The following is a 22,095-nucleotide window of genomic DNA, read 5'->3' on the forward strand; positions in this document are numbered from 1 at the left end:
GCGGCTGAAAACGATCGTCATTAGAATATCATGCCCCTATATATTCAAGTCTCTGCCTCCCCCACACCCTCATTTTACGGCATGGACACACGGAAGACGGCAAAGAAGCTAAACTTCTCCGACGTGGAGATCGGGCGCGTCTCAATCATCTCACTAGTCCACTAGTCAGGGCACTGATTAGGACATAAGTCAACGGGCTGACACCCTGATCAGTGCCCTGACTACTAAACTAATGAGATGATTGAGCCCATTGATACGATCACCAGGGAAGTGGAAAAAAACGGAAAAAAAATTATTTGGGAGTTTAAAGAGTGAGATTAAAGGCACCTACAAAAACAAAATGTGGACCTAAATTAAGAGTACTGTTAATAGTGTGGGGGTTGAGAACCAAACTCCAGCAGTTTAAATAGCTGTTTGAATGAGAAATAACCTATCACAATGCATTATTTTACAGCACATGTTTTGAAACAATTAGCATTTAATTTCGTATCACGGCACATGTAGGCTATTGGGGTGTACGATAATGATGATGATGTGATGTGGAGTACCATTCATTCACATTAATAATTGCATGACAATTTGTAAGATTCTTATTATTATTATGATGATATTTTATTATTATGACGCTTATTGTTATTTAGAAGAAGAATGTCGTTATTATTTACTTTATTATTAATATTATTTCAAAGAAGAAGAATGTTATTATTATTTTGTCAGTCTGAATTATTTTCAGTCCCAGTCCGTGCGCAGCTGCCGGGCCTAACCCTGAACCGTCAGGTAAAGCGCACAGGCTCGCGACTGGAAGAACACATGCCTACAAATCAAATGCTTTGGTAAAGTCACACACGTTAAACATTGAAGTCCATGTTGCACAAAAATAAACACTGAAGTTTATGATTACTATGTTGTTGTTGCTGTTTTTACAGTGGGTCATGATATAGCATATCTTTGTCAGTGCGTTTTGTGGTGTTAGGAATTGTTTTTCTGCGCATTTTCGCACTAACTCAAAACGTGCGTACACCACCTCCTGAGCTGGCGTACGATTTGAGCGTGCCGTACGCCAGCGTCCATATTGATAAATCTCAAAGTAACCATGGGTTTGGGTGTACGCAAGGTGTACGCTGGAAATTTGGTGTACGGACTTTTGATAAATAAGGGCCAATATGCCCATTTAAAGGAGCGGCAATAGCTCAGTGGTTCATGTAGGTTGTCTACAAACCGGAAGGTTGGTGGTTCCACCTGACCAAGTGTCGAGGTGTCCATGAGCAAGACACCTAACCCCACCAGATGGTGCCTTACATGGCTGGCATTGCCGTCGGTGTATAAATGAATGGGTGAATGTGAGGCAAAGTGTAAAGCGCTTTGGATGGCCATAGATTTGTTGAAAATACTAAATAAATGCAGTTAATTTACCATTTATACAATCAATGATATAGTCTTGTCCAAGAAGAACTGTCAATTGTGATTTCATTGTGAACTTTAAACATCAAAATAGTCTGCATTGGTCATAATAAGACTAATCATTTTAACATCAAAGAGCAACATTTACTAACAGCTTGCGCCAGCACAACCCCACTGTTGTGATTGGCATTAAAAAAACTACTTTGGGATTTACTAAAGGCACGCAGTGAAATATTTGTGCTGAAAAAGACAGCTGACCTTATTGCATATGCATTTGTAGGAGTTTCCCTTTCAGACGCAACATTAATGGGAGGTGAGTATTTAAATAAATCACACAAGGAAATTTAATAGGTTTGTACTAGTCAATTGACTGGTATTTGCACCATTAATTAAAGCCAGAAAAAAAGAGCTAATTTTCCCTACTCTTGGTAGTTTGCATTGGTCATTATGGAAATAATCCCTCCGTGTTCTTTAATTTGTGCAGAACTTTCCATTCCCATCAGGATTGCATTCTCATGCTGATTTGCCCTGTTTGAAAAATCTGGACCTTAATGTTTACACTTCTGCTTATTACATCTAATGTTTTTCAGACTTGGAGAAAGACCACCCTAAGAATGAAGCAGGCGTGGTGTGGAGAGTGACCGGCGGGCTGTTCAACTTCACCAAAGGAGCGGTGGGCGCCACCCTTGGGGGAGTGGCCTGGGTAGGCAGCAAGAGCTTCGAGCTGACCAAGACGGCTGTGACGAGTGTTCCTGCAGCTGGAGTGGGATTGGTCAAAGGCGGTGTCTCCGTGGTAACGGGAGGCGTCGGGGCAGTGGGGTCTGCAGTGGCCGGTAAAGTTACACCAAAGAAAAAAGACAAGTCTGATTAGACTGGCTGACTCGCTCCCACCCTTTGTTCGATTCGGTGTGTCTGTGGATGTCTGGGTGGTGTGTTCTCACTTTCAAGGGGGTTGGAAAGCAGGTGGCTGGTTCATTTAGCCCATGGGAAAATAACTGTTTTGCATTGATTCACCTTAGTTAACGTAAAGAACTGCAATATGGCATATAAACACACTTCTACCAACTTTAGAAAGCTACTGCGGAGGTACATGAGATAATTGGGATCTTATGCCTTTTGTTTGCTTATATGTTTGTGTGCATTTGTGTATTTTGACTATTGGCTGAAATGTTGGTCTGTATTATTAATGCTGGGAAGATCATCTTTGGGATCAAATGGTAATATCATAATCACATTCTTTAACAAACTGGCTCCATTACAAAGGAAATGCTAATATGCCAGCAGTTTTGCTTAACAAGAAAACTTGGTTTAAATAATTTTTTTGTGGTAATATCAGCTCAAACAGTCATATAAATTAGCCCTAATGAGGTATCTCTAGAAAACATCGCTAAAAAAGTCAGAATTATTCCTCGAATATGTGGATAATCATAATACGTTTTGTTTCAAGCCCAAAATAATGTGAGAACTTTGAAGTATTATTTAATGAATTGAATAAATGTGACACTACATGACCCTGGTCATCTGATAATGTGGGTTTTAGACTACGAACTCTCAAACGTTCTTGGATTTAATGTCAGAAAACGTGTCATTTCTTTAATACTGATTTTACAGTAATATAAAATCTGCTGTTTTCGCAGTGAGCCGTTTTGCTATCATCACATTGTTGTTTACGTCAGTCCTGGTAAGTGTGGAAATCTCCGAATGGACATCATTGGCGTCGATTACATTAATGGCGAGTCTCCAGTGTAAACACTCCATTTTGTAAGACAATGTTTAAGCCGTTGAAATCGAATCTGTCTCCAGGAAACCAGTGCCTGGAGTTAAGAAAAGGAATGATTCTCAACTTTAAAAAAAAGGATGCAGGGTAACAGAAACTACACCACATTGTCTTCAGTCCATTTAAAAGGCTTTTTAGTAACTCTTCGTTTTCTCTTTGGGAGACATCACTTGTGGTTCACTTGAGATGATGTTTTATTGGCCGTACATGTGCCTGAATGTCTTGGGAGTTATAAAAACTCACTGTGGTGTGTTTAGTGTTCCAGAACAGTGCAAAATAATCACAGATGTATTTCCTGCAACCCTTTTACAGCTGTTTACATCATAGAACCAGCACAATTGAAAATGTGCAAAATGAGTATTTGTCTATTTTTCCCCTTACTGCTTAAATGTTTGTCTCCTTTTTTATTTATGTAAAAACAACATATGGCATATTATTATTATTATTATTATTATTATTATATTGCTGCAATGCATGCGTGAAGCTCTAGTGCTCTGTACAACATGCTGTTGATTGTGAGTATGTATTTAATTTTTCTTTCTGTTTTTGCTATCTACACACTTTCTGTTAGGTTCCCATGTCTTGAAGATGCTGTTACTATAAACTGGACTTTAAAGACCAAGTAGATTTTGTCTATAATAGAACTATTTTTGCTAAATTGATGCTGTATTCTACAAATAAAGCATTCTGTATTTTAGAAATGCATGAGTTCTTTGTATCATTTGTTGTTTTTGCTGCTGTTGCTTTTTATTTAATGCACTTCTTTATAGGGGTGTGACGATATGTATGGTTGATGGAAACGATATGATTCGCGATATATTGTTGATTTTCCAAGGCTCAACTTGCTGTAGTAGTCCTATTTATAAGATATAACTCAACCATACGCAAATTTAAAAATGTACCACAAATATAAACCGTCATCATGTACTCAGCTTGTCGTTTATCGTACACAAATAAAGATATTTGTGAAGATACTTTAAATGGAGGGATTTCTGTCCCTCCATTTAAAGTCCATTATTCCTCTCAAACTTAAAAAGTGCATTGCAGGGGGTAAAATTAGTTTTTTGCCAGGGTTCCCTGCTAAAATTAGCATTTCGGGGCTAAATATAACATAATTGGGGGAAAACAGCCCGCGGCAACAGTGTTGAACTACACCAAACCCGTGGGAAAACCGTCTCAAAGTCAAATATCATTTAAAGCGGCACTCCCTAGGGAAGCGCAAACATAATTTAAAGCGGCACTCCTTATTGAAACTGCAAACATAGTTTAAATCTCCAGATTACATTTAGTTTTAGCTGACCTGACCCTGTATTGGAAGCATGAGAAATGTGTACGGGGAAAAAAAGAAAGTTTACAGAGTTTCATTATATTAAACAAACATATATAACGTATAATGATGCAATGGGGGAATATTTGTGGGTCCTAATAATAATAATACACAAATAATAATAAGTATAATAATAATAATATTTTAATTTGAAAAGAATTTTTAACTCTTCATGTTGGCTTAAATTATCGGGATACATATTATTTATATATATATATATATATATATATAGTGTATCGTTAGACCCCTACTTATTTACCATCAAAAGAATGTGAGCATAGAGAAGAATTACTGTCCCGCAATGATCCGGTGGATATATTTTAATACCATTGATATATTATTCATTTTAGCTTTAATCATTTATGTAACACTGAATGCACTAATGTGAACTGACAGTCCAGATCTGGGTTACAGAAGCAGTTTATAAAAGTAAATTACCACATAATTCCGATCACATGGTAAAATCCGTATTTTATCAATGCTGGGGGGTAAACTTTTAAACGGCATCCATTCATAAGATAGTTTTTTATCATGCAATTGGAGCGAAATAAAATGGTTTCTATCAGAAAGAAAACTATACTAGCATGTTTAGATTAGATGTCAGGTCTCCGGTATGGGCACATGCACATAAACCTTCTTGGTCTTTTCATGGCATACTGAATCAGCACAAAAAAATTATTGAGCCAGTCAGCCATGGGTTTTATCTTCAAAAACAATTGCATGGCTCAACAACATCATCGTTCCACAATATTAACTAAGGACATTAGTGATTTTAGTGTCATGTAGTAAATGCACCATAAAAGGGCAAGTTGTTTTGTGGCTTTTTAACCTCACACCGTGTTGTAACCAGGCGAAACGGAATAAAGCGATAAAAGTTTGCTGTGAATGACAAAAACCAGTAGGCTACTTTTTGTCTTAACCCACAGCCAGTGCCATCTGGTTTTTGGGCCCCTTGTACTGTATATTGTTTTGGGGCCCCTGCGCACTTTTAAGGGGCCAGACACACTACACTTTTCATTCCATTGACTTCCATTCATACTCATGCAAATGCAGAAGACAGGAAATCCAAGCTCATGAGAGTTTCGCTACATTCCAAAATTTAGGTTTGGTGAACTCTGCCCTGGACATTTGTTACACATGAAGAAGACATGTGACAATTAGAAGATTGATCAACCATGGCGTGACCTCTTAGCTTAGAATGAAAAAAACCTGCAAACTTAAAAAAAAAAGTGAAAGCGACATGAAGTGAAGGCCAAGTATGGTAACCCATATTCGGAATTTGTCCTCTGCATTTAACCCATCTAAGTTAGTGCACAAGTCTGCAAGTTGAGTAGACTGCCTTTTTTTACATTTTGTATGTATTATATGCTAAATTATGTTTTTTTTTAAAACACACTGCAGAGATTGACGTCATATTTTGTGTTCGTAGAAAAGAATCGTGCTTAAAGTCTAGTGTGGCCATTGGCCAATTAGGCTACTTTATCTCTGTTTATTGTATCTTGCTTGAAAATGTATTCATATGCCTTCTATTGCCTTCAAGTTTCTTATCCTGTACTTTAAGTGGTCTTTATGATATATGTATTACCTGTAATCTTTATTTGTTCAATAAAAAAAAACAGAAATAAAACAACAAAAACAACAACAAACAAAAAAACCTCTCTGCTGACCCGCTGATCTGGTGTGTTAAATAAAGACGACATATTAGGCCTACAAAATGTGCAGTGCTTCCCACCCAGGACCAGGATTGAAAACTAGTGTCCTAACCAGCCATGACTGCGAAAAAATGACAATTGATTTAATTATGTAATGACGTAATAAGTTCGACTGTTTGAAAGAATCGATTCACACAAATGAGCCAGACTTGTCACTACCAAGCAAGCACAAAACGGTTGAGCAACATAGTATTCAAAATATTAATAATTGTAATATAATTATAATATTATAATAATATTAAAATGGGGGGGGGGGGGGGGGGGTAAATCTGTCAGTTAATCTGTTGTAAATCTGTGGCAACAATAGACTTGCCCACAAACATTTCACATAAATAAGTTAATTATTAATATAATTTCGACTTTTTGAATGAAAAATGAATGGGCGCACGAGTCCTATAGCTCGTGGGGGGAAATATTAAACCGACGAGCACGCAGAGATTCTGACAGGGGAACATGTTTTCTGAGGTAAGACTTTTTCTCATGACATAAATCAATAGCTTATAGTTTGAAAAAAATAAAACATCTGAGAGTAGCATTTAGGGGTAAAAACAAAACAAAAGGGAAAGCGGAAAAAAGAGTAATGTTCCGGCTATTCAGACACATGAATCAGCCGACAGTTTAGATTAAGAATAATAATGGTTATGAAGATAGAGAACAGTGGAATCTTACAACTCTACCCTTCTTTTATTGTCTCATTTATAAGACATTTGTAGTAAATTGGACAGCGTGATGATATTTCTAAAAACGTAGCAATATGCCTACGTGTTAGCGTCTCTGTCAAGCTAGACATAGGCCTACAGCTCATTTTTTAATTTTAATACAGTTTATTATTATTTGTTTGATTCGTGATTCATTTAAATAAATGAAGAAAATAGCATTACCGTACAATTAAAATAACAATTTTACATTTTTTGTTTTGTTTTTTTGTAACACGAGATGCAAAACTCTCAGGTGATACAGGCATATAGGCTAGTTGCCTAAATGTACTTTGCATCTTGGAGTCTTTTAATCACAATAAGTGATTTAAATGAACGACAGCTATGAAGATCTCAAGCAGGTTGAGATCTTCAGTGAGGAGGAGCATGATAAATTGTTATCCTCTGAAGAGCACTCACACTGTTCAGTTCAACAAAGATATAATCTCAGAACGGCAGAAACTGCTTCTTGTCATTTGGGGGGCAGGAGACAGCTGTTGTTGGCTGGAATTTGCACCATTGGACATCTCTGGGGCCTTTTTTTTATCCTGTCTATTCTCTCACATATTCACTCTCATCACTGTATGGGTTGAGAAAAATAGCTTCCTCAGCATAGTACAGATCAATTTAAGTGGGTAATTTACACAAGAATATCTGCTTTAAAGTAGCACCGACACCCTTGTTTTAAATCTTTAGTTCCTAGCATATTTTTTAGCTGATCTGTCCAATGATGCTGCCAAATTATTGGTGGCTTTTTTGGCAAAGGATAAAGCGAGATCCCTCAAAAAGCCAATTACTTGTGCACTTTTGTAGGGTTGATGGAACTGTTAAAAGTACAGCAAACAAATGGCTTAAATGTGGATAGAAAATTGTGATACTTAAACCTCAGGTCATAAAAGAAGCCACATGCCAAGAAAGTGTATACAAGTGTCTTAAATGATCAAATTTGGCCACATTTAAATGATTTTAATGGGGCTTTTTATTTTATTTAGGCATTTTTGTCACTTGTATTGACAGGGATGACAGGAAATGAAATGGGACTGGTAATTGTGGCATTATAGCATATGTTTTGAAGCATTGCAACTGGTTTGAGCTGGTCATGAGCTGGTTTAAGCTGGTCATGTGTCACTAGCTCCAGCTCAGGACCATCTTGAACCAGCTCATGACCAACGAAGGACCAGCATAAACCAGCTCAAACCAGCTGCCATGCTTCAAAACATACATAACTAGCATGCTGGGGTTTTTTTTTACCACAGATTTGGAACTCATATTGCCTTGAACCAGAATCTGTGTCAACGCACTACAAGGTTATGAAATATAGCTGTTATGGCTATATTGCTGGCATTAATAGATATTACTGACTGGGGAGCAGTAATTATCCAAACTAAACTGTGGAGAATAGCTAAGCTATTCATGGATGTTATTTAAAGCTTGCATAATTGATCATGTTTATAGGGTTCATTCTTTTCAACTGCTTTGTAAACATTATGGCTGATTAACTAGCTCTTCCTCAGTGCAACTTTAGCGCACAATCCTTAGTTCCTGAAGTAGCTCGCTCCACTTGAATACATAAGCTTAGTACTTTGAACACAGAAGCTTCGTTTATATGCGCATCGCATCACGGTTATGAGTGTATTGAGTATACTTTTATGTGCTGTATTGTCCTGCAATGTGCTGCGTTTACTGTCTTCAACTAATGACAAAAGTGCCTCGAGTTGACATTGCAAGCCCAATTACCAAAGTAGACATGATTAGCTATTTTTTCAGACCACAAGGGGGGGCCATTTCTCCTGGATGTCTTAAAAGATCAAAAAAGGAAAGACTAGACAATGGTACCTTGTATGACATTAATGTCTATGGTACATGAGTGTGTGGAGCATGTATATCTGATGACGTTCTTGTGGAATGAAATATAATTCGTCCTCGCACACTCTCCACGCTCTAATGCTGCTGACACAAATCTAAAATTGAAGATTGAACATTAATATTCCCCATTAAAACGGAATGAGGGTTAGCAATTGAGACAATCAGGAGATTAATGCTTCCGGTTAAATAACCTGAATGTGAATCCAGATTATCTAGATTATGTAAAATCCATGAAGGATTAAAACAAATTAAGGCCATTGTGACAACCTAGCAAGAGTCATACTGTCCTTTAAATTAAAAAAAGATGAGCGTCTGTTCATCTATAAATGAAAAAGGTTTCGCCAGTGATTCCATCTTATTTATGCTTCTCTACATTTATTAAGATGTCAAAAATAGCAAAAGTCTCTTTCACATACAATGAGCCAAACATTTTTCCCATGGACACTAAATACAAATCTATATGCACTTAATCAATGAAAATTAGTGATATGATGATGAGGTCAGCTACTAAAGAATGAATCATTTCATGCATTTCATATGAAAATCTGTAAATTACATTAAACTACCAAACTGTAAACTCTAAAAACTTGGATTGCATTGTATTTTTCTGAAGTAGTATCATGGCATTTAGCAAAATATAACAAAAACCTTATGTCATTGTGATGTAACAGCAATAATTGATTATTACAATGTGTTTGTAAATCATAACCACCAGCAAGCAGACTGAAGTGCATTATTTTACTCTTTTTTTCTTTTTCTTTAGCCAGATACAGCACCAATTATGCATTCTAAAAGCAAACCAAACACAAGCTTAAACCCCCAAAACTTTGTGGCAGACAAGACTTTACACTGAGAAACAACCTGAGAAATAGTCTGACTGTGACATTCACAATTTTATTGCACGGCTGTTATCATACATGACAGCATTTTTAGTCCCACATTTTCTTGAGAGTAGTCTGGGTTCTTTGACCAACAAAAATATTCACATTCACTGTTGTCAAAGCAATGACCAGCATACAGAATTTCTTTGTCAATAGTGTGGTGCTCTGTTCTGTTCTAATATATAAATAATGAACATTACTATCTCAATGCAATCAAGGTTGAAGTTGAGATCTCTTTACAGCTAAGTGTTTTTGGTTCTTGTGCTGTTCAGAAAATCATAGGGTGGCTGCAAGGGAGTCTCCGGAGTAAAAAAAAGTTCATAGTGCAAATGTCAATCACATTAAGGCAAGAATATAAATGTAGAAAAATAGCTGTGCGTGCACGTGATTACCTTTGTTACAAAAAAGGTATGAAGGTTTTGTCCTCGATGAGAGAAAGCGACATGTTTTTCAGCTCCTCTGGGGAGTTGACAGCTTTGTAGCCGAGCTCATCTAAAATGTGCTGACAAACAGTTTGTGTGTAATCAACTATGTCATGAGACAATTTCAACCTCCAGCTCTCCGCGTTGGCCGCCGAGTCCCTCAACGTGCCGTACTTATGCTTTGCTGACACATCGTTATTGCCTCTTGTGTTGTTATGTATCCAGTCCACCACGCTTTTTTCCAAGGAAAGACCAAGGAATTCATAAACCTCCTTGGTTTTTTGGAGCGGATTCCTGGCTAGGTCCTCGTATCTCACCAGCATGTATCGTCCTCTAAGCCAAGGCGGTCGGCTTAAACCTGTGGACACCGAGTTTAAAAAGTCGTCACACACTGTTGTGAGCTGAGTCAAATCCAAGTTGTAGGGTTTACGGCCTGTGGCTCTCCAGATCCGCCATAGGCGGTATGTGTCTCTAAAGGTTTCAATCCTTGAAGATAATATCCCACGCGGGTCCCGCACCAGCTGGATAACTTTCAGATTCAGCCGAGGGTCCTCAATCAGTGCCTTAAGATCATTGACCTCTGGAATACGCACTGTTTTAATGGCCACGTGGCGTCTTTCCCGACATGATTCGGTAGCTAGGGTCAAGTTAAGGGAGGCACACTTTCGAACACAATCCCCTTCTTCTATATTGCCATCATTGGAGCTGAAGGCATCACAGACCGGCATAGAGCAGAGGGCTTTGCTGGCTCCTCGGCGAAAGATTTTATCCGTGGTGTGGTTTGCCGGCTGCGGTTTGATGTAACTCTCTAAGAAATACAAGTCGCAGTTGTACAAGCTTCTAAGAAGGTCACGACTGGCTCCCAGCATCACTCTGCGCTCAACAGCGTATCTGCTAGGAGATAGGTGAGGGATTAAGGTCGTTTGGACATGATAGAGTGGTTCAAAAAGATAAAACACATCTGAGTGCTGGTTGAACAACTGTCCAACGAAAGAGGATCCGCTACGGGTCGTCGCCAAGATGAGGATGTGAGTCTTCCTGGAGGAATTGTAATTAAAATACGGGTACTCATCACACATCCGATCAAAGGACTCCACATCCTGTCCCAAGCCACAGTTTAAAGGGTTAGGAACAGGGCACATATGAAAAGGCTTAGCTGTGAAAGTCCTGATTGCAGTGTATTGGATCGCTATGGACACCAATGCAAGCAGAATCACAGCCTTCCAGGAACATTGCATGGCTGGGTAACTTCATTTAGATGATGCAGTCCGATGTGATCCTATCGACAAAGATGCAGCTGTAAAAAAAATCTCACAGTGAGTTCAAAAACAACTGGAAAGTAAGGCATAAAGACATATAAACATCTAACCAGGTCTGAGATAACAAAATAAGTTTAATCTGAAAAGTTATCTTCAAAAAATGTCAATATCAGAAGCAAAAAAACAACTTTAAATAGGTGTTAAAGACCAATCTAAACTTGAGAGGCTCCTTGCTAAAACGTCATTTCAAGCAGTCAAAGACAAATGTGCCTTCAAAATCTATTATATTATATTTTACACAATGCTTCACAATGCAAGCCCTTAAGCAGTCATTCATTGCAATATGACACTTTGATAAAGTACTTCATGTTTTAATGCAGCCAAACTCCTACAACTAAACCGCTTCCTACAGGCTTTTACACAAGCCTGAGGTATTTTGTTTTTCCCTTGGGGAAATCAGCAAAGGTTCAGCAAACCAGCATCCAGAATGCAGTCAGGTTACAAAATCAGTTCTTTTCAGAAACTGCCACCAGCTCAGGCACCTGTAGAGAGATGCATTAATTGCAATCCCTCACAATGCCTTATGCATGCTTATTATGATAGGTTTGAAAGGCAGCCGTCGACGACCGCGCGCGTCGAGTTCTGATTTACCGCAGTGCAACACAACTCGGTATTCAGTTGGAAATAAAAAAAAATAGCAGATCCGATCTGTCTGTCGACTATATAGAACGGTGACCAACTTATCCCATATTCCAGCGCGAACATTTCAGATATCCAACTAGGCTCGAAAATAGCGTGAAATAAATACTTCGATATACTTGCCTCATATAAAGCTGTATGAGAACATGACGAAAATTTAAACAAAAGAATAAAATCACCATATGCCGTGATGGCTTTGCGTAGGCTAGTCGTCCCGTAACGCCCGTCATAGACGTTTTAAAGCTTTAATTCACGTATTCAGATGTCGAGGGGTTCCTTAACCCCCCAAAACCGACGAAAAGGTCGTATATCCTCAAGCAGCTCCATTCATGCTCTGGATAAAACATTCAAAGACGGGCTCCGTGGAGAGACAACGGATGAATAAGGTATTGATGCGCATCCTCAGACATCTCTCTGTGACTAAACGCGAAACACCGGACGGATATCTCGTTCGTTCGTCGTGAGGAGAAGACTGAAGAGAGGTGTGCCAGTCGGTCCCAGATTAAGTAAAACGTAGACAGCCCTACGCGAATATTCATCCCCTTCCCTCAAAACCACAGTTGACAAAGGCTGAGGGGAGAGAAAAAAACAGCACGGGGGGAGGCAGATTTGGTTCACCATACGCGTCCTCCATCAGAACATGTCTGTGCTCGATGCTAAAGCTTTGGACATAGAGTTAGTTTGGTTGAGGATAACTGGTGGTGGCATCTAGAAATTTCACAAATGTATACAATGTCTTCCGTCGCTATAGCCTTATAAAGGCTATAGCTTATTGGTGTGCAAAATGATTCGTATTCAATTTATTATTTTCTTAATTTCTTTTGTTCATTTTTCCTTGTTATGAATATTAACGTTTTAATGCCTTATGTTACATTTTGGTTTTACATGCGTGCATTTTTCCTTCAGACTTGATCGCATTATGATGTACCATATTATTAAAGTGCATCTGTTTTCATCTTTGCAGAGATGATCAAGATATGCTATTTCCTACAAAAACTTGCATCGTGACCAAATCAGATCTGCTAGGAGCATCTTTAAATAGCTGAAAAATAATTAACAAGAATTTTAACAGGTATTATTCCTAGACCCTTCCTGTTATGTAACAGCATATAAAATGTTTAGTTTCATCAGACTCATGCTTCTCTCTTGTCTTTTTTTTTAATTCTGCAAATATCTAACTTCTTTTTGGTCTTTCTTATTTTAAACCTATTTGCTATAACAATTTTCGTAATTACTGAAATTCATTTGTTGTCTTTATAATTTTACATTTTTACTTAATACATGTGTTATATATATATATATATATATATATATATATATATATATATATATATATATATATATATATATATATATATATATATATATATATATATTGCAAGGAATATGTAAGGACAGACATAGCCAGCTGGTGGATTTCAGTACTGTCTGACTGAAGGGCTAAAAGTAATTATGTAATAGCACAGTATGTGTAAAATATTGTTTTTCCACATTGTCAGGGTGTGCACTTCCTCATACCTCAATTTATTCACATAATTATGTTTTTTCCCCATATGATCGAATGTTGGTTTTAAATATTAGTGCTATTTTTGTTTATACAAGACTTTAACTGAGAGCCATATTTTTTTTAATGAAAAAGCAGAATGTCGAGACTGTTCTTGTCCATACAATGAAAGTGAAAGGGAACTGTCAATTTGCAAAAATGACAAAAAGCACAACAAATGTTCCATACCAGTAGTCCATATGACTCATGCGTTGTATTGTAAGTCTTTGATGCAATATGATAGCTTTGTGTGAGGAATGGACCAAATGTAGGTTGTTACACACAGAAACTCTTGCTCTTCTGCCATATAGCTTTAAAATATAATTTTGTGTGTCATGGCAAATCTGTTGCAACGCATCATTGCATCTTAATACGCGTTTGAGTGTATGTGGACATTACTGAAATTTGAGATCTGAAAAGGAGCCTCAGTCTGTTATTCACATAAGCCAGAGGTGCTGATATTTGTCTCGTGATTTGGTGGTTCACAATTCAGTCATTTTGATTTCATATTAAAACACTTAAAGTTGCAATTAAACAGAAAACAAATATTTTCTTCTGTATTATTACATCAGAGTGTAACATTATCATGAAAATAAGAACAAACTTTGGTGTGGACAAACGTGCTAATATGCTAATACACTACAGTACATTACCAGGTTGATTTCAAATTGCACACCATCAAAAAAATAAATCGCAATTTCATGATCTTGTGATATGGCATCATTTTTTTCAGTATATTGAAATTCAAAACTTTGTCCAATTTTCAGTATATTGAAATTCAAAACTTTGTCCAATCCTTGACTTCAAAGCACTTAACCTGGGTTGAATTCCTCTAAACTTCATAGGCTTTGTGAAACCCATAAGCATCATCATAATTTTTATTGTTTGGCGCTTTCATTTTCATTTCATTTGATTTTAGCTTCAGGATGCAGTTTAAAAAGTACGATGGATTATCATTCCTACATACAATCTAAAACTTGAGTTCATTTGGACCACAAATCTGCACTCAGCCATTCTTCACTTCATCTGCAGAGTTCAAGCCAGACATTGGCATTTGAAATGGGGCTTTTCCCCCAGTTCAGTGTCTTGCAATCTCAGAAGCTGCCAAATGTGAGATTATGGTTGGCTTTTTGCGAAATCAGTTTTATCTGTGTGTGCTCAATGCAACCCCAATTTCAATCAGTGTGTGTACTCAAGCATTTGAAAACGTCGGCCTGCATATCGGCAAGGCATAAAGTGTGCAGTGCTGGGGTGAAGATGGGTGTGTGTGTCCTTTATCCACCCTGCTGAGAGCTGGTAATAAGCTTTCAAACGCAAATGATCCTCCCAGCTCTGTCCACCGAACACTGCACTGCATCAACGATTCGGCAGTTATTTTCTAGTGCTCTGAATTTACGAATCCTCTATGACAACCGTGTCCAGAGAAATGAGGAAACCCAAAGCATGAAACGTGATTTCAATATGCGATTGTACTGTGCAAGAGGCAGACGAAGCGAAACCAGAATAGACTTACGACAAACTCTGAAAGACCTCTTATACTCTGGCTTGGTTTAATGGACTAGCAGGAAGGCCCACAATTAACTCTTTCCTTGCCATTGACGAGTTATGTAGTGATCTCCGAAACCGTAGTGGACATTTTTGAGTGCACTCATTAAATCCCACAATGCACTGCAATAATGTGCGTATAATATACATGTATAACATACAATAGCGAGTGTAATAACATACAGCTGATGTACACTCAACGGCTCGAGAATATCTATAATGCTCTGTGAGAGTCGCGCACTAAATGAATTCCAAGGTCTCGCCAGAAGATGGCGCCCGCAGCGGAATCAGTCATCCATCCATTTTATAAACCGCGCTGGTCCAGTGTGATATCATGCAGGTATCAATTCCTTTTTAATCTTTATTACAGTTTTTCTCAGTCGCTTTGGTGCATTTCTCACATCACTATTTACATTTGCACAAGAGTTAGTTCACATAATAGTAGCATTTTCTTAGCCTAGAAATCTAGACGCACCCTAGCGGCAGCAAATTTAATTTGCCCGCAAGTGTCGTCTAGGAACTCTCAATACCCTTCTGAGCTGTATTCCTCACAATCTGGACGGGCCAATCACGTCGTGTATAGAGTCGGCGGGCGGGGCCATAATGACGACGGCCGAGTTGTGTTTGCGTGCTTCTAGTAAACACAGAAACTGGAGAACGGCGGTGGTCTTTCGAATCAGCTTTGACCGCGACTCTGGAAGACTTGGAGTTAAGCTTTTCTCTGAGAAAAGACAAATGAACAGCACTGAAGTCATTCTTAAAAAGGGAAGATGTGTTCAGAGTTTTGCCGACCGGATACGGTGAATGTTTAATCTGTCAATGAGCTCTGTTTCACCTTCGTTTCTCTGGTTGGTGTAGCGCTATCCTATCGCGTGCAGAGGGAGTTTAAAAGACAACCGTTTATCCCGCCCCTCGGATTGAGCCCTGTATATGGTGAGTTTCCAGACCAAACATCTTGATGTGGGTAAGGCTTGTCAGGCTAGCATTTTTTAATACCGTCCAACAAATTGCAAATGAACATGCATCAATTGCTTTCCTACAACTCTCTGCTGTTTTATAACATTATCATTTGCTTATGTCATGTCAGTCAAAATTAACTATACTTGTGAATGCTGAATAGTCATTCCATATAAAACTAATAGTCCTCATTTCATTGCTTGAATCATTACATACAAAAATCTTGAACTAGTCGTCAGGCACCCTGAAAATGTCACCTAAATTGAAACATTTCTCTCAGGTGAATCTCAACTTTCACAGATGAGAAGGGGAAGCATTAGTTCTATGTATGTTGTATGTTCAGTTCCGATGATATGTACTGCAATATTGTAAGTTTGTTATGTTTGTTGTAAATAAGGGTGTATTTTGTCTTTTGCACAATTCTGTTTGAACAAATTAGAATTGAAAAGAGCATATGAAGTAAAAATGTGAAACATACATATCCAGTGTCTTGTACTCAGTTACCTCACTAACTACAGTAATGTGTAACTTTACTGTATTTTCAAATGGCTAGGCTAGTGCTCTCTTGAGCATTTTCAGGTAGTGTCACCAAGATCTGACTTGTTTTGCATTGGAAAGCATTTACACAGTAAACTCATTTTTGGTTTTTGGTTTTGTCATAATGCAAACTTGACAAAATCATTTGGTTATCTTGTTCATAAACAATGGTGTCAGGACTTTTCATCTTGATGACACTGACACTTTCATTGACATGAATAATTACTTTTGAGGAATGAGCTATCCATTTTGAGAAAGTGGCACGCTTTTGCAGGTTATCAACTAGGTTTTGCAGTTTGTAATTGTTTTGAGAACTGCATTAACTGTTGTGCAAATGTAAATAGTGATGTGAGAACTGTACCAAAGCGACTGTGAAATAGTTTAATTACGGTCTATGCATGCTAGTTTCCATGACAGAGCTCAAGATACATCTTTTCATTACTACTGGAGCTGCCAGTTTGCTCCGTTTCAAATCATTAATAAACTAAAAGCAGCCCTTCCGGCGCACCCTGAATTCATCACTCACTCATGTTCTTTCACTCCTTCAAGTGGATGATATTTGTGGAGTAATGTAGGGGATAGTGAATGAAGGTATAGGGGGGTGATTCGTTTATGTGAAAGCACTTCCCAAAGTTTTGGGAAGCTAAAACTATTTTTCACTGTTATAAGGTAGGGGGCGTTTTTACGCATCTTTTGAAAGAGTACTGAATCTCCTGATCAAAACACAGGTGAAGAAGATGCAAAAACAGGGGATAGCATATAAATCAAAACCGCCTGACATTACTGAATGAAATTTCGACACGAGAAGCTATAAAACCGTGCAAGCTTTGGCCAATTTTCTCAGATTTTGCTTAAAATTTCGCTTTTTTACTGAAACTTACCCATATTCAAGTATTGTTTAAATCAAATAAAGCTAGAATAAAACTGGGTTTTTTGTTGTTGTTGAAAAGCAGATTATGAGTTATTCTTTTGACATATTGCATGTTCATACAACAAAATATTTTGGGGGCCATGATATTTTTGTGAAAATTATCAAAAACTCTGGCAGGAAACAGACATATTTTTTTTAAAAGACGCAGACGGGGAAAGAGATAAATTATTTATTTGTTCATAACTTCTTATCACAGACTTCAAAAGGTTATTTTACACCCCGCAATGATGCCATTTTGGGCTCCACAAAGAACCTTTCATTTAAAGAGATTTCATTTAATTTTCTCGCAAAAATGAAAATTAGCCCATGATTTACTCACCATAAAGTTTTAAAAAAAATATCCTGGTTCATAAATACAGTATATTTTTCTGTTTTGAAGTCTATAAAAGTTCATCTAGCCATCATAGCATATGCCTTTTTATGAACTTCAAAACAGAAATGTTAAAGTTTCTTAATGGAACCATAAATGCCAATAAAGAACCTTTATTTTTAAAGGGTTATTTCACCCATAAATGAAATTGATGTCATTAATGACTCACCCTAATGTCGTTCCACACCCGTAAGACCTCCGTTCATCTTCAGAACACAGTTTAAGATATTTTATATTTTAGTCCCAGAGCATATGTAGTCAACGCCCACTTTACTGTCCATGTCCAGAAATCTAATAAAAACATAATCAAAGTAGTCCATATGTGACATCAGTCATTGATGACATAAATTTCATTTTTGAGTGAACTAACCCTTTAAGATCTTATAAAGTATATCCCAATATGATGCTTTCCATGCTGCCAACATGTTGTTATTATTGACCAGTAAAAGCTTGTCAGGCTTTCAGCCAAATTTCCCCAGCTTAATAACCGAAACTTCACCAACACAGACATAATGCATATGAGAACTGTCTGAGCGTTGTCTCTGATGGTTCATGCGCGAGTCAGGAACATTTGGGTCTCGGTGGTCAAGGTTGTTCCTCTGCCGGATTTGGATCAGTGCCTCCAGACGAGACAGCTGACTTTATTTTGTGTAATTGAAAAGAGTTTGTGTGGGAGAGAAAGGGCTGAAAAACAGTGGGCCGTCAAGTCCAACTCTAATTAAGACAGGAGCTGCCATGGTGCTTTCCATTACACCAAACGGCTCCCTGGATCTGAGAACAGAAGCTGCATATAGTAGATTAGCTGACTTTAGATCAAGCCACGATGAGAATAAACAGCGCAGGCGGTCTGTCAGTACTGCAAATAATAAGTGTCTTTGTTTTTTTGTTTTCATTTTTATTTTGTTCTCTCTAACAGAAGACTTTGATTTTATTGGACAGGTGTGAAAGTGAGTATGACATGTTGAAAGCAGTGTGGGTAGTGTTGCATATAATTGTGTTGTTCTCTGGCAAGATTTGCCACAAATAGCTCAGTGCTTAAGCATTTAAAAAAATGTCGGCCTGTATATTATTGGCAAAACAAAAAAAATAGCCATGATTAGCTACTGTATTTTTACAGACCACAAGGGGGTGTACTTTCCCCTGAATGCCCTAAAAGGTCAAAAAACACAAAACTTTGCATACGTAGTTGTTTTTCTTGTTTTTAATGGTGCTATTTACTCTAGTGTGGACTGTTTTTTATTTTTGCAATTACCTTATAAAAATGTATGTGTACAGTCAACTCCCTTTGATAATGTCAAAATATTCACATTCACTGTTGTCGAAGCAATGACCAACATACTGAATATCTTTGTCATTTGTGTAGTGCTTTGCTCATTATTTAAACGATGAATAGATTATCTCTGCCCATGATTGCTTTTATTACAAAAAGGTTTTGTCCTCTCTGAGAACGCAATGTTTTCATCTCCTCGGGGGAGTTGACAGCTTTGTAGGCAAGCTCATCTAAAAACTGCTGACAAACGGTTTGTGTGTAATCAGCTGTGTCATGAGACAATTTTAACGTCCAGCTCCCTTGATGTGCCGTACTTATGCATTTTTTGAACACAATCCCTTTCTCCAATATTGCATTTGCAAAAGCTGAAATTCTGTCCCCTGATTTGAAGCGCGTAACCTCTGAATTGGTCATGGGTATGTGTGGCTGTCGTTTCTTAAAATGGCGTTTGTTGCTTATGTCGCAGACTTGCTTGGGACAGGAATATCATCCTCTTCCTGCTTGAAGATTTCGGACTGTGTTGGTGTGTGGGGAAAAGTTGGACATATTTAATGGCTTCTTGTAATACATTCTGCCCTCCTTCCAGCAACAGTGTGTCATGGTTTTGCGGCGCACAGAGAGCATTTTAAACAGCCCGGAGCCCTTGACGAGGGAGTAATTGCCCGATCGTGTTTTGATATGTATGTGTGGAGATTTTTGGCAGCAATAAATGACTGCACACTTTTGTAATAGGTCACTGAAAAGTACAGGGTCAAGAGCGTGGTTATGAATAATTCAGAATGTCCTCACTGAGATGAGGCTTGCTATTGTGATGCATCCATGTAACATTGAAAATCCCATAATAAATCCCAGGCTGAAAACATTCCCGATAAATATGTCTAGGTATGCATGCTTTTTGTAAATTCATATGCCTCTGAAAGCGTCCAAGTTATTAAAATGATTTAATTTTGGTCATGCAGAATCACTGAATATGATTGAAGATTGAAAAAAAGATTGAGTAGTCGTTTGCACTTTGGTAAACGAGAGACTTAATTACACATCCAATATGAGTGTAGTTGAAGGCTCATCCCTGTTACTAATTAACCCCACACAACCATCATGACTCTCAGATCACATAAATTATAGCCATCGGAAATATTATTTTTGTTCAGACGTGACCGTGATTTCAATCTGTGTGACATTTATGGACCACAAACAATGATGTATGCCAAGCAAATCGCTTTTAAGTGGGAGCAATCACTTTTTCAGCCCACTGCTCTTGTGCTTTGTTTAATTGAAAGAGAGTCATTACAAAAGCCATATCAGCCCTAATGCTACAAGAACAAGACACTTTACATCATATTGGCATCAAGTAAACAGTCGCATGAGAAAAAAATGTATTTTTCCCTATTGGTATCAGCACAAACAATCTGATTTTAAATGTTCTTATTATACGATTCATTTGATTTACACAGATTTTAGCTAAACAGGTGGGTTCACTTTGGTGGTCGCTGTTATTGAATAATAATAATAATAAACTTTATTTTCTGTAGCGCCTTTAAAAGTAGCATCTCAAAGTGCTTCATAGAAGGGGGAGGTGGAGCATACAATTACACAAACAATACTTTAAAATAAGTGTGATTAAAAAAAAATAATAATAATTGAATTGAGAATCTTAATGTAATGAACTCATGGCAGTGTCACATTGTTGTATTCTTCTGCACTATCATAGTTTTGCTTATGTTATTTCAAATTTCTTTCAATACAGCTTTAATGCTCATGACACCACTGATAAATAGGGGCCAAAGTTGTTTAATTCCAGTCCGAATTTCTGTTCTGGCAGCACAGAAGCCAAATGTTAAGACAAATTAAGCATGCGTTTGTTTTGAAAAACACTAATAATATGAGAATATGCAAGGTTCAAAATAAAAGTCTCTTTTAGTCTAAACTTATAGTCACTGGCTTCTGACAATGGCCGTAGGCACGTTCATGAGAGAGTTGAGTTCCAGCTAAAGGGTGACCTCTGACCCGTCATAGGGCGATGGGGGGTTGAGTGTAATGTAGGCCAGTAAGAGCTGTGCATGTAAACCTTACTCCCCTGGCCTCGAAATGGCGCTATAGCGACTCATCCTAGAGGCTTTGTTTACTACGTTCATGTTAGCGCGCCCGCCTCCAATGCCAGAGACTCTGGTTTGAATCCAGCAGATCAAGTATGAACTGTTACATATATATAGCTAGGATGGCTTAAGGGTGAGTAAAGTATGGGATTATGTTATTATCTAATTATTTCTTTAAGCCCAATTTTTTATGCCCTTCCCTCAAGAACTTTCCTATACATCTCGACAATTCAACAGAAATTTACGTGCTATTATTTTGCGGTCACGCCCTTCAATCTCATCACATTGAATTGGACCAGCAAACTCGATAAAATGTGATATTTTATATTGGGATTATATTGTTGATTCCGCAGATCTTTCAAATAAAGATTGTGATTGTGAAAGTCAAAATGTTTTTCGGAGTGAAAGAGAAGATTGAATTTAAAAAAAATAGAGTGTGGCTAGTTTTTTCTCACTGGGAATTGATTGGATCTAGAGAAGAGGTTATTCCATTCAGCTTGCTGTCAAAGACAACAACAACCAGTTGGGGAACCGCAGAGTCATGCGTCACAACAGTGCCAGGCCAGCAGTCTCAAAAGCGGAGCATATATATTGGCATTACTCACAGGATTTCTACTTACGTACGATGGGGATTGTCTTCGCCAACAACATTTCTTTCTGCTATTTTTCTAACCATGTTGAAGATAACTATTATTGCTGCCCTGTACCTGTTGTGGAAGTCCAGAATATGCCAGAAAGCTGAACGTCAACATTTCTGGGTTCACGGCACCATACAGAGGTGCACACAACTCTGTAAATTTCACTGTC

At 37.8% G+C, this 22,095-nt stretch overlaps 2 protein-coding genes across 3 annotated transcripts in view; one reads left to right on the forward strand and one right to left on the reverse strand.

Annotated features, from left to right (window-relative positions):
- zgc:101566 (Transmembrane protein 263-B-like) overlaps positions 1–2,410 on the forward strand; it is a 41,152-nt gene extending 38,742 nt beyond the window's left edge. The window contains exon 3 of the mRNA XM_067436770.1: positions 1,992–2,410. Within this exon, the coding sequence (XP_067292871.1) occupies positions 1,992–2,272 (281 nt within the window). The 3' untranslated portion in view covers positions 2,273–2,410. The remainder of the gene's footprint in view (positions 1–1,991) is intronic.
- A 7,242-nt stretch (positions 2,411–9,652) lies between these two features.
- Positions 9,653–12,828, reverse strand: chst1 (carbohydrate (keratan sulfate Gal-6) sulfotransferase 1). 2 transcript variants are annotated; one of them, XM_067436009.1, is made up of 2 exons: positions 12,219–12,828; positions 9,653–11,378 (listed from the first exon to the last, which is right to left on the reverse strand). In XM_067436009.1, the coding sequence occupies exon 2, from the start codon at positions 11,317–11,319 to the stop codon at positions 10,057–10,059; it is 1,263 nt and encodes a 420-aa protein (XP_067292110.1). In that variant the 5' UTR covers positions 11,320–11,378; positions 12,219–12,828; the 3' UTR covers positions 9,653–10,056. The 2 variants fall into 2 exon arrangements, with proteins under 2 accessions (XP_067292110.1, XP_067292109.1); XM_067436008.1 differs by having other exon boundaries at positions 12,163–12,826.
- Positions 12,829–22,095: the final 9,267 nt, after the last annotated feature.

Source organism: Pseudorasbora parva, chromosome 25, assembly GCF_024679245.1.
Source record: "Pseudorasbora parva isolate DD20220531a chromosome 25, ASM2467924v1, whole genome shotgun sequence".
Lineage (NCBI taxonomy): Eukaryota > Metazoa > Chordata > Actinopteri > Cypriniformes > Gobionidae > Pseudorasbora > Pseudorasbora parva.